This window comes from Pelodiscus sinensis, chromosome 3 (assembly GCF_049634645.1).
Source record: "Pelodiscus sinensis isolate JC-2024 chromosome 3, ASM4963464v1, whole genome shotgun sequence".
Taxonomy (NCBI): Eukaryota; Metazoa; Chordata; order Testudines; family Trionychidae; genus Pelodiscus; species Pelodiscus sinensis.
The window spans coordinates 154,606,452-154,619,831 of NC_134713.1; the positions used below are offsets into that span (position 1 = coordinate 154,606,452).

The 13,380-nt window shown below is 43.9% G+C and overlaps 1 protein-coding gene across 2 annotated transcripts in view; it reads right to left on the reverse strand.

The window, feature by feature from the left end:
• The window catches only part of AIDA (axin interactor, dorsalization associated), a 59,521-nt gene that overhangs the window by 25,181 nt on the left and 20,960 nt on the right, over window positions 1–13,380 (reverse strand). For both annotated transcript variants that reach the window (XM_075925247.1, XM_075925246.1), the window contains exons 2-3: window positions 12,010–12,079; window positions 770–823 (exon numbers count right to left, since the gene is read on the reverse strand). In XM_075925247.1, the coding sequence (XP_075781362.1) occupies window positions 770–823; window positions 12,010–12,079 (124 nt within the window). The remainder of the gene's footprint in view (window positions 1–769; window positions 824–12,009; window positions 12,080–13,380) is intronic.

The window sequence follows — 13,380 nt, forward strand, 5'->3', positions numbered from 1 at the left end:
TTTCTACAGGACCTTGCCCAGTGTGTGTGGATTGATTGTTCTTAATAACCATCACTCTTATTTACAGGAGTAATGGAAGAAATAAAACCTACACTGCAGCTCGGTGCCAAAGTTCATTTTCTCTCACCTATCTTCCATTTTTACAAGTCCCTCTCACCTTTTAAGTTAACTCTTTTCCCTCACATTCCCCTCCTCCCCCAAAGTTTGTATCTGCGCAGCTTCCCCTGGAGGAGAGTAATGAGGACAGGAATCTACGCAGAGTGAAAACTGTTGAAGTGCTCTTAAGGTCTAGCAGGGCTACGTACAAACAGCTAGGCTTGTGTAAAGTGCACCCCAGTGCTGTTTCTGCTGCTGTCTATATAGCCTCTCTGCATACCACCAGCACTGTCATCTTCTATGGAAGGAATCTGAAGTGACAAGGAACAGGAAGCCTGCAATTTTGTGACATTCAGTGCACACATACGTCCTTAAACATTCAGAGGCTTTCAGGCAACTACCTGGTGGCGGAAGTCCCAGCATTAAAACTGATCACAAACTGCAAGCCAGAAATTATACCTACATCTGGAAAGTCTTACACATTACCTCCTTCTCCACTTCATTCCATTGAAACTTAACCGATAGAGGAACAGAAACATTTAGTATTAGAAGCAAAGTCAATTCCCTGATGGCACAAATCAGCTTTCCATATAGAATTGTGTTCCTATGATCTTGGTTGACACTCGTTTAAAAAAAAAAATCACAAATCAGAAATGGCAGGGCAATACATTACCTGCAAAGCTGCACTCCGCAATTCCAGGCATGTTGCAATTTTAGCTATGGTTTTCTGTAAGGAAAAGAAAGAAATTATTTCATTTGCCAATTAAATCTGCGTACAGCTACATTCAAGACAACAGCCCTCCTTTAAAACAAGCTTACTAACATTTTCACCTCTCCACAAAATCTGATTGCACAGCAATCTGAATAGATTTAATATTTGCCTCTAGAAACATTATACATAAGCCAGAGAAACTGAAGGTGCAATGGACAATATTACAGTAAAACCTGTGTTATCTGGCACGCTCGGAGATTAGGGCGTTCCAGTTATCTAAAAATTCCAGTTATCTGAGGGTCCCATCAACCTAGGAAAAACCAATGGACAATAATAGTAACACTCAAATTTTTAATATTGGTAGTTTTGTAGTGTGAAGCAGTTGGTTTCACATTTCAATTTTGAGTTAAAGATGATTAAATGTATGTCTTAAATAAAAAATTGTTAAGCCAATCATGGTAAACCAAGCCAGGCCTGTGTACCTGAAGATGTGACAGTATTGTGGCTGGGGGCAATGCTGGTTAACAAAGTTTTCTGACAGAGTGCAGGATAACAAAGGTTTCACTGTACATAAGCTCTGGCAACTGAACTTTTTCCACACAGCTCATCGATACAAATGTGTCAATAGTGAGTGTGTTGCAGACTGGGGCACTTCCTTGCACACCATAACATGCTTACAAACCTTATGATTGCTCTGGGATTGATGGGGGACATATCTGAGAATAAGATCAATTACTTTGAAAATATGAAAGCACATGTTACCATTTGCCCTTCCAGGAAAGATTCAGATAGCCACTCTCAATTATAAGCGAGGACCTGATCCAGACGTGTGTAATGGTCACCCTCCTATGGAGAGCTGTGGATGTTCACAATCTGTCAGAAGCAGGCCCTACTGTACCTTAAAGCACAAAGTGTTTTGCTCTGTGTGTAGTGAAAACAAACAGAAGAGGCCTCCTCTGAATGACAAAAAACAACAATGTACTGGTTCATATAACTGCAACAGCTGACAGTCAAGAAATAGCAGTCTACATGAATTCAAAGCATGTTCTGTAAAATCTTTTAGGGTCCTTAAATGCTGTGCAAGTGGTTAAAAATTATACTCAAGTAGGAGAGAGAACTCTTCAGTTAAAGTTACACTAACACTGGTCAAGGACGGATAGTAATTTCTCCCTTCATATACAGAAGTTGCACATGAGATTCTGCTGCGAGATTACCCCAGTTTGAATTCAATGCAGACCTCATTTCACCTAGTTGTGGAGGAAAGAGCCAGAGCCCTAGACAAGATACCATCAGCAAAGAGAAGTCTTCCACAGATATCCTGAAATAGCTATCCCATGTCTATCCAAGCCACCTGTTTATTTTGAAATATTTTTCAAAATAACGTGAGCGCCATTGCAGCATCCTGGTAAGAGATGTCTCAAAATACAGGCAGTCCCCGGGTTACGTACAAGACAGGGACTATAGGTTTGTTCTTAAGTTGAATTTGTAGGTAAGTCGGAACTGGCTCCAGATTCAGCTGCTGCCACTGAAACTGACCAGGGGCTGACTACAGGAAGCTGGAGGCAGAGTTGCTCTGCCCCCAGCTTCCTGGAATCAGCCTGATCAGTTTCAACAGCTGCTGAATCTGGAGCCTGGGACAGAACAGCTGGGGCGCTGCCCGGTAGGTTCCCACAGGACCAACCCAGCAGCACCCCAGCTTCTCTACCCGAGGCATCCCGCAACAAAAGCCTGGTCTTCTGGGGGGGGCGCACTAGCTGCGCCCCCTCCCCCCCAGCAGACCAGGGAGACCCGAGCAAAGCCGCACAGGCGGAGGGACCCCGCCGCCCGTGTGACTTTGCTCCTTTGCCCCCGAGCAAAGCCGCACAGGTGGCGGCTTTGCTCGGGTGTCCCTGGTCTGCTGGGAGGGTCCAGCGGCTTTGCTGGACCCCCCCCAGCAGACCAGGGGGACAGAAGCAAAGCCGGCTTTGCTCCCGGGCAAACAAGCAAAGCCGCCCAGGCAGCGGCTTTGTTCAGGTGTCCCTGGTCTGCTGGGGGGGGGTCCAGCGGCTTTGCTGGACTCCCCCAGCAGACCAGGGAGACTGCGAGAAGCTTTTCTCGCCCCAGAGGACACGGGTGGCAACCCGCCGCCCGTGAGCTCTGGGGCGAGAAAAGCCCCATTCGTAAGTGCGGATCCGACATAAGTCGGATCCGCGTAAGTCGGGGACTGCCTGTAGCGTGTTATTTCGAAAGTTGACGCTGGGTAGAGACGCCAAATTTCAAAATAAGCTATTCCAAAATAGATTTGAAATAAGATACGCACTTTGCATAGTGCAAATTATGCATCTTACTTCGAGTTCAGGGTGTTGTGTAGATGCCCCCTATATCTCTCTCAAAGGCCTTCCAAGAGAAATAGACAATGTCAGGTGGCTGACAAGCAATGATTCAGATCATCTCCAGTGCCATCGGGACAAAAGCTTTCAGGAAGAACAAAAGCTTCTGCTCAGGTGTGTGAACCAGCAGCTGGGCCCACAACCAGGTATAGAGCTATGCTGAGGTTGGGAGCAGAAGCAGACTCTGAGCCAGGAGCTAGGGCCATGGCTGAGAGGGGTTGATTGGCATTCCCTCCCTAACTCCCCAAGAGGTTGACCTGGGCCCTAATTTCCACCCCCCCACAGACATTCCTATGGCATGCTCCACAGTTTGGGGACCTCTGATATAACATCAGTCACATGCTGGTTCTCTTCTCATCCTGGGAGAGGAGCGTGTGCAATGGAGTATCATGTTTTGGATTTTTTTCATTATAACATATATAATTGCTATGTGTTTACATTAGAGAAGGAAAAATCAAAAAAGCATGCCTTGCACTTCCACTGGAAGCTGGTGAGGCTATTAGTTCTTATGAGAGTTCATTCTACCCTTGGGCTGGCCCCTAAAAAAGCTCTGTCTCTTTTATGCTTGAATGACATCTGCCTCATGTTAGAGGATAAAAAGATTGAAAAATATTTTTCTGCCAATACTATTAGAAATCATGTATCTCCTCCTTTCCAATATATTTGAATACCTTAGAGTTACAGACTGAGTATGCATGTTTTACACATTTAGTTAAATGCATGGCCCAGTCTCACAGTCATAATTGGGAAGGGGGAAATCAAAGACAGTATTGCTAGAAAGGCAACCCTCAGAAGGAAATGTGTGTTATTCTCTCTAGTCAGTTAAGCAGCAGCACTGGGAGCTTTTTATTGTTAACCAAAAAAAGAAAAGAAAAAAAAGAAAAGATGTTGTCCACAAATACAGGACCTCCAGGGATGGGGAGATATGAAGTAATGGAGAAAGACAGGGCATTTAGAGCTCCTCTAGTGAGGCAGAATCTCTACAGTTCAAATGCAAATCTAATGTTAGAGCAAGCACAGCTCGGTGAAATGTTTGGGTGCTAATGTGGAGCAGAGAGCATGCCAACTAAATACTAAGAAAATGCAACAGATAGAACAGATTCCCCAAATATGATTCTAGAACCAGAGGCAGCAATTAGCAAGAGGATTGGTACACTTAATCTCCAGCCCATGTGATATAGGCAAGACATGTACTGTACATAGAATTTAACATCTGCTCTTCTATGGTCACAGAGTATTGAGCCTGAGATTTAAATGAGGTCTTCAGAAATGCTACTTAATTTCCCCCTCCTCCCCATATGCTTAACTGACCCCATGTTGAAGTTAAATTCTTACAGCTGCCTCAACTAAGGAACTAACTCCTTGCAGTGGGGCAGATGAAACTTTGCAAAGATGTGTCCTTAGGCTCTTTGGAGATGAAGAATGACAACACAGCACTAGGAATAGGAGAGATTTGGAGTTTAAAATAGAAAAGAACAGGTTTTATATGGAATCTATTGAAATATGGCAAGATACCAGCAGCCATTATTCATAACTATTTTTAAGGGACCACACCCAACCCGAAAGTAAAAAATGCAGCTAAACACTATCGTTTTCAGCTGCAACTATCCCATACAGAGGCTCCTTCTACAGCAATGAAAACACTTAGTATCTTATTACAAGCACTAAAGCTGTAATAAACTCTGCTAGTTAGAGCTGTTAATGATCCCGTTTCAATGTAAATTAAAGTTTAGAAGTCAGTTGATCTAGCAGTCAAGGCTTCTTCTGTACTGTTGTGTGAGTAATGACTGTGCTAACTGTAATGCAGTTTGAGATGTTTGCATAAATAGAGAGCCTAACTGAAGTTTGATTTTCAAGAATGGTCCAAGTTGTTAGCAAACCAGTAGTTTCATGAGGCATCCTAAGATTATTTATTAGCACAAAAAGTAAGATTTTTCAACACTCCATAAAGCCAAGTATAATTTTTAAGAGGCTCATGCAAGCACTTTTTACTCAGACTTGAAAGGTCACATGCACTGTTTGGAGATTTGGGTGAAAATAACTAACATGCTGTGCAGGAGCAAAGGCTGACAGAGATGGCCAAACTAAGGTCAATTAACATAAGCTATGCTTGCTCACTGTGGGTATGTCTGACTGCAAAGCAAAGTGTGATCTTACCACGAATTAGCTTGTTAGCCAACTCATATGAAAACAGTGAAGACACACCAACTCTGCACTTAAGTTAGCAGCTCAAATTCCATCCCCTAATAGGTTTTATTTAACTGCTAACCAGTGTTAAAATCAGAACTGCAGTCTCTTTACTGTTCTTTCAACCTGAGCTACCACACCCTGCTCTTTTTTGTTTTGCTGTGTTCTTTTGCAATATAAACATACCCTAGCAAAATAGAAATCCCAGAAAACCAAATAAGAGCAAATAGGCAAAGGGCATGGATGTGATGGCTGCATTCTCCTCCCATTATTCTATGTAAGGCAGGGAATTATTAAATGGCAAGAGTATTGAGCCAAAAAAAAATGTAATAAAAGCTGTCACTTAAGAGCACAAAGGTGAAGTCCTTCCCTTGAACTGTAAGATGACAAAGACTGGGTAACAGTGAGCAGTTCACATGTAGTACAAATTATTTTGTATTTACATCATAACTAATATTTATCACAAGATGGATGGCAGCAGCAGTTTCTTTCACACAAAAGGCATTAGTAAACTAGTTAACTGTCATATGTCCTGCTGCATTAATTCTATACTCATGTTACTGTAATTGATAGTTAGCTAATTATATTTTAGTAATTATAGTTGGATATATTCAAATAATGTCCGTAACTGTACATGAAAGAACCAGTGCACATTAAAAGTGATGCTAAGACAGAGGGCCAAGTTCTCAGTCCCAGTCTGATCCCTTGTGCATAGGTCTCAAGTTGAAAATTTCCCCTGGTAGAGAATTTCCCCTGGTGCAGGGACTGTCTACCAACTGTATACCACTCTCTCTTTAGTGCAGAGGGTACATCAGGGAAGGGGGGAGGACACAACTGAAGCAAAGCAGACCTCCCCTAGCAATTCTCACCTTGCACTATGATCCTTCAGGGACCAAGGCTAGCACTTGGAGCAGTTTTTAGACTGCTTAACCTATACTGAGATGGGAGCCATGGCAGATCAAGAAACTGGGAGCTATAACTGACAAAACATCCTTGCTATCAACAAGTGGATCTTGGCGCAGGAGAGAATCTGATCCAGAATTCATTTACCTGAATCCAGTCTCTCTGAAGTGAGGATAATTTATCTTTAGAAAAAGGAGGAAGTAGCTCTCTTTTTTATCAGTATCTAAAAACATGGCAATATAAATAAAATTACTGTCATTCTAGGGGGAAAAGGGCTTTCCACATGCAGAGTGGAGGAAATGGGTATGTTTTTTACTTCTTTATGTATCAATAAAGAAGACCACCCCCCAGCCCAAAAAAAAAAATTATTTTTCTATGTTTTTTACCAGCACAATTCAGGTCTTTTCTTCACATTTTTTCTCCTAGAAGACAGTAAGGCTGCAGCACAAGCAGACAAGTCACAGATACCAAAGAAATTAGCTGAATCAGGGTGTGACATTTAGTTACACTGTTTACATCACTCCTTATTGTATGCATGTATTCAGCTCAGTTACTAACCAACAGCTGGAAGAAGACATTTATTAAAATTCAAACCTGCCCACTTAAATTGAGATCAGAGAAAGATCGTAATCCACATTTGGATTGCCAGGGTGAGACCTCCATAAACAGGGCAGCCTCAACCTCTAACATCCTTGATATTTTTAAGACCAAACAAAAAGCTTTTAGCATGTATGTAAAGAACTGAAAAAGGTACATTTGCTCTGATTGTGACAGGTGCTGGTCTCCCTCAGTGGGAAAGAAGGAGAGAATCCTGTTAGTTAACTATTTCTAAAAAGGAGGCCCACTTTCTTTGTTCACCATGGGCAAGTTTGGAAACAGTCTCAGAGGAGGAGCTGTGTTAGTCTGTAACTGAACAAAAAACTTAAACAAGGCATAGTCCTGTGGCATCTTAAGATATATCTACACAGCAACATTATTTCGAAAAAACTAGTGTTATTGTGAAATAACTTAGTCCACATCTACACACCAGGCAGTTATTTCAAAATAATGTTGAAATACTGTCAAGCTAGAGGACTTCTTACTCCCACTCCTATAACCTTCATTGTACAAGGAGTAAGGGAAGTCAGAGGAAGAGTGCTCTATTTCAAAATAAGTGAAGTGTAGACATTCCCAATTTCGAAATAAGCTATTTTGACAAGGCTCAATTTGCATCTGCAGGGTAGACGCAGTCTTAGAGATTAACAAAAGGTTAATTTCAGTCTCATTCTGCATCACAATCTAAACAGCAGATGCCCATTTGTTCTTTATTTAGGTTACCTTGCTCCCCTTGATACAGGGGTACAGTCCTGCACTCTCCTTTGAGTATAGAGAAAATAGTTCTGCTTTTGGATCCATGCAGCCCTCAGACTCTCAGTACCTCCCTAGGTTCTCAGCCAGACCTTCCACAGGAAGCAGCCTTCCCCTCTTTGTCACATGTACTTACCTTTATTTGAGGCAAGATGCTATCCACAAAGTTCAGAGCCCAGTTTTGTAATCATCTTGAAACAATGAAGTTCATATTGATACTCAGCATGAAATACTTCAAGCTGTTAATCACATCCTGCCTCAAGTTAAATTAACAGCACCTCCTAACCCCGTAGTGTCAACACGCTAGCCACATGTGGCTATTTGGCCAGTTGAATGTGGCTAGTTCACTAAAGCAGTAGTCACTACAGGCAAACCCTGACTTACAGCCACCTGACCTGCAAACCCCCGTATTTACAGCCACTCCGCTCCAGGAGCTGCAGGGCCACCTACCGCCCTGCACAGTCCCCGGCCGGCCGGCTCGCTCAGGGCACCGTTCGTGCTGTTCACACCACTGGCTCCTGGACACTACAACTCCCAGAAGGCAAAGTGGGCCAGGGACGGAACCCCCATTCATAACATTGGCCCTATGGACAATAAGGGTTCAACTTACGACGGATCTCCAGGAACCAATTAGGTTGTAAGTGCGGGGGGGTCACCTGTATAGCGGCCACTGCTTCAGAACTGGTTTGACACCGCAGTCCTAACACAACCACACCTTCCAACTTTACTTCCAATCGAGGAGAAGAGAGAGCCAATCAAAACTGGTGTGAAAAAGTGAAATTATAAGACTAACAACTATCTGTAATGACAGCAGAAGAAGCCAATAAAAGACAAAACCTGCCTACTTTCCAAAGAGATCTCCTTAGTCTATGGTTTCTTGGGGGTAGGAGGGGTGGATGTCTTCCTCTTATCCATAATTTAAAACCAGATAAGGGTTTGTTTTTGCCAGGAAATGAGACTGCTTCTCCTAAAACCTTACAGAAAAGAGAATCACCAGTGAGGTGAAAGGAATTGTCTGGGGACACACCCAACCCCCATCCGGGACTTCCCCAGTCCCAAACCTCCCACTCCCCAGGTTCCTGTTAGCCTCCCCCATCTCCCATTGCTGGATTTTTCCCTTAGCCAAGGAGCCTGGGGAAGGTGCACACTTTGCTGCATTCCTCACTCAGGCTAGGGCAGGCATGTCCAAAGTCCGGCCCACGGGCCAATTGCGGCCCGTGTTCCGGTTTAATACGGCCCCACAGGTAATTTGGCAATATCTATCTTTTATGGCCCCCAACAAATCCACATGTATTGAGATGAATACATTGTAAAATCTCAGTTAATGTCAGTTGGTCTAAATCAGTTATAAATATATTTGGACACAACATGTATACTTGGTGTTATGTTCCTGTTCATATTTTTTTAACTTAAAATTGACAGACAACCTTTATTACCAATAATATGTAATGTACTTTACAATGTTCCTGACATATATTTCAGCTTCCTGGATTTTTTTTTTTCATCTGGTCTTCAGATATGAAAGGCAGAGTGATTTAACACCTGTTTAGATTTGTCATCCATGTGATGAAATGAAAAGTATGCCGTTTGCAATAAACTTTGCATAAAATAGTTAATTTGCATTTAATTTTAATGGTTCAAAGAATGTCAGGCAAAATGGTCGGCCCTCACGCATGTTCACTTCATCAAATCTGGCCCTCTTTGAAAAAAGTTTGGACACCCCTGGGCTAGGGAGTGCTGGTGAGGGGGGGGGGATTAGGAAGGAGAGAGAGAGGGCAGGGGATGAACTCTCCCCTGGCTGTGCCTACTGGAGCTCAGCAGCCAAGGAGAGGCATCTAGCCCCAAGCTGCTATGGTGATAGAGGGCTGTGGTACTCCTCTCTCCCCCCAGGGCAGCCTACATATTGTACCCCTCATTCCCAGCCCCACCCCAGAGCAATTATGTAAAGGAAGAAAAACAAAAGCTAATTGAGTTAAGGACCCGAGCAATGCCAGGTAAATCTTCCAATGACTAAATAAAGGGGACAAAAGTCCTGAAGCTTTTTTGTTTTAGTATCTACATGTATGGAAAAGATTAAGAACCACTGTCCTAGCACGTCTCTCCACATTGTAAGTGAAGGCAAATGCTAACATTTTGAAACGGCAGCCACTGCAGCACATTCATTTCTCTGATTTTTCTAACCACCTTGAAGTTCTCAGTCCATAGATCATAATCCAGGACTATGTAGCACTTTAAAGACTAACAAGATGGTTTATTAGATGATGAGCTTTCGTGGGCCAGACCCACTTCCTCAGATCAAATAGTGGAAGAAAATAGTCACGACCATATATACCAAAGGATACAATTAAAAAAAATGAACACATATGAAAAGGACAAATCACATTTCAGAACAGAAGGGGGATGCGGGGGGGGGGGGACCTTCCTTCCTTCCCCGCCCCCTCCTGCATCCGCCTTCTGTTCTGAAATGTGATTTGTCCTTTTCATATGTGTTCATTTTTTTTAATTGTATCCTTTGGTATATATGGTCGTGACTATTTTCTTCCACTATTTGATCTGAGGAAGTGGGTCTGGCCCACGAAAGCTCATCACCTATTAAACCATCTTGTTAGTCTTTAAAGTGCTACATAGTCCTGCATTTTGCTTCAGCTACACCAGACTAACACGGCTACATTTCTATTACTATCATAGATCATAAGGCATCCCTTATAGAGATATTAAGTAGTGATTAATTTGCTAGTCAAGTAGTCAAGGCAATTTCCATTGACTACTTGACTAGTCGCTAGGGAAAGGCAGTTACAGCGCACACTTCTGGGTCTCAGCCCAACCCTTCTGCCCCGGTCTGCACTCTTAAAGGGACAGAGAGGAGCCAGCACATAAAGACACTGGCTCAATCTCTGGTCCCCCACCAGGTCTTAGGACAACCCTCCCGCTGCCACCCTGCATGCTGAAAGGGACCAAGCAGCAGCAGCCAGTCCGTGGATCTCTCTCAGTACAACCCCTACTCCTACCCCCCACTGCCACTTGGCATTTTGAAAGGGACAGCACACCAGCAGCTGCTTAAGCTGCCACTGCTCTGTCCCTTTAAAAATGCAGAGTGGTGGCAGGGGTTTCTCCTGATATGCAGCGGGGGACCAGAGATTGAGCCAATGTCTTTGTGCGCTGCTTCCTCTCTGTCCCTTTAAGAGTGGAGAGAGAGAGTGAGTAAGTAACAGAGTAGTCAACAGTGCTATCCAATAAGCTCCTGCTTCTCTGGTAGTCGACTACTCATTCACATCTCTAATCTCTTATTAGGCTCTTTTTCTTTAATCCATGTCACAATTCTGTAACTTGTATATAGAAAAGAATTGTGTACAAGAAAATTCCATTCCCAAATCAGCCATTGGTCATGGGAGCAATACCTGTAATCACAATTCTTCTCCACATGGTCATCATTCCTAATAAAACCCTGTTTCTCCACATAATGTCAGAAGGGTTGCAAAATCATGCGTATGTTCCAACAGCAGGGTTTATTATACTGAATTCACCTCACGAAAAATGGTTCTCAGTATTGAGAAAGCCTGTTGGAGTTTCCTGTTTTAAGAAACCCCTTAACACGATGCTGACAAAGTACAACACACAAATATACACACATACAGTACAACTTTCTTCTACTGAAAGACTGAAGAGTGAAGCCCCTAGAACTGTGATTTTTAACCAGGTGTCCTGAACCTCTGGGCAGCTATGAGCAGGTTACATGAGGTTTGCTAAGCAGGGCCATCATTGACTTGCCGCATGGGGCTGAAGCCCAGGGCCCCAACCCTGACCAACTTAGTTTCATGGGCCCTCTGCAGCATGGAGCCCTGCACAGTTGTCCTGCTTGCTACCCCCTAAAACTGGTCCCAACTTTTATATGCACAAAAACAGTTGTTGTGGCACAAGTGGGCCGTGGAGTTTTTATAGCATGTGAGAAAGACATCAGGAAAAAAAAGGTTAAGAACCCGTGCTCTAAACATCTTTGGCAGTCCCCTTTCCCATCGGGTGTTGCACTTTAATATAACATCCTCTCCACACACTAGACATCTCTGCAGTTCAAGACATTTGGACTTTAACAAGGAATTAATTTAATTTTGTAAAGTTCCACAAGTAAATTATCAAAAGATCACCCAAAAAGAAAACCTCCAGTTTTGAAGGATTCTGGCCAGATTGTAACACATGAATACTGCTCATCAGAATAGCTGTCACATCTAATGATAAACATTTCAGCTACGCTGTTCTCTGTTTTCACGGTACTTTACAATTCAAGGGATAAGAAAAACACAGGGCTCAGTCTTCAGACACTGAGCCTTCAGTAGGACTTAGGAGACCAGGACCTTGCAGGATCAAGCCATTATGGACTGAACCACCAGTAACATGTACCTTTTGATCTTCTGTGAACTCTGAGTTGTTGTGTTGAGACTGGGCCTCTTTCTGTAGATGTCTTGCTAATCTGGAAGTGGAAAAGGGAGGGGGGGAAGTATTTTAGGTATTTTCTGTAGATTGGGAACATCATACTGAATCCCATGGTGCAGTCTTCAGAAAACACGTTAGCTAAATGCTTTGTAGACTGCTATGCTTGCATATTCCCAATATAAAACCCCTTAGACCGGGGTGGGCAAAATACAGCCTCCCAAGCAACTGGATCCAGCCCATGGCCCAGTGGCAGCTTAGCCCTGCCCTTCTTCCACACACCACTCAGAGCGACCAACTGCAGGGGCCATGTACTCCTCTGAGCACTGTGAATGGGGGGGAGGAGGGAGAAGAGGCTTTGTGCACTGTCCCCATCCCCAGCACAATCTCAAATAAACCGGCCAATGGGAGCTACCTGGGCTGTGGGCAGGGGCAGCAGGTGAAGTACGCCTGGCCCCCCTGGCCCCCGGGACTTGCAGCATTCAGAGGAGCACATGGCCCTCACAGCCAGGGTATGAAAGGCAGGGAGCCTGCATGAGGGACCTGCTGGGCTGCACCTAGGTAAGTGCCTCCCAGCCACATCCTGCTTTTGGCACCCCAACCCTCTCTCCCCCAACCCTCTGCTCCCCCTCCTGAAGCCCTGCCTTACATAACCCAAACCCTCTGCATTGCTACTCCTGCATCCATACCACCTTCTCAAACAACTCTGCACTACAATCCCCTGCCTCAGGTTGCAACCTAAACCACTACACCGCCTCCTGAATCCTTGCCTCGGGTTAGAATGTCCTTCCAGACTCTGCATCCCACCTTCCCCCCAGGTCAGAATTCTCTCCTGCATTCATACCCACTACTGCCCACCCCCAATCCTCTGCCCCAGGTCACAACCCCATCCTCCACCCAAACTCCCTCCCAGATCCCACACCCCTGCCTGCATGCAGCCCCAAACCCCTATCCTGAACTCCCTTCTGCACCCGACCTTCCATTAATATCACAGAAGAATGCACTCTTGACCATTTACCAAATTCCTGGAGTGGGCTCCCCATCAAAAATGATTGCCCACTTCTGCCTTATATGATGTACATTATATTAGCAAACACATGACCATATCAGACAGTTAAACCAGGCCTGCAAGTGATCTACAAAAGGTAAGAGCAGAATTGCATCTTTTTATGATGTGTAAGGATCACCTAAAACTCTCTAATGTGAAAAACAAGCATAACATTTATTTAGAAACATGTCTTGTTGCCCAGGATAATTCATTAGTTTCAGGAGTTTTCTAGTCATTAAAGCATCACAAGAATCAAAGTTCTGTAACAATTTTAGTCTAATTTAAACAACACC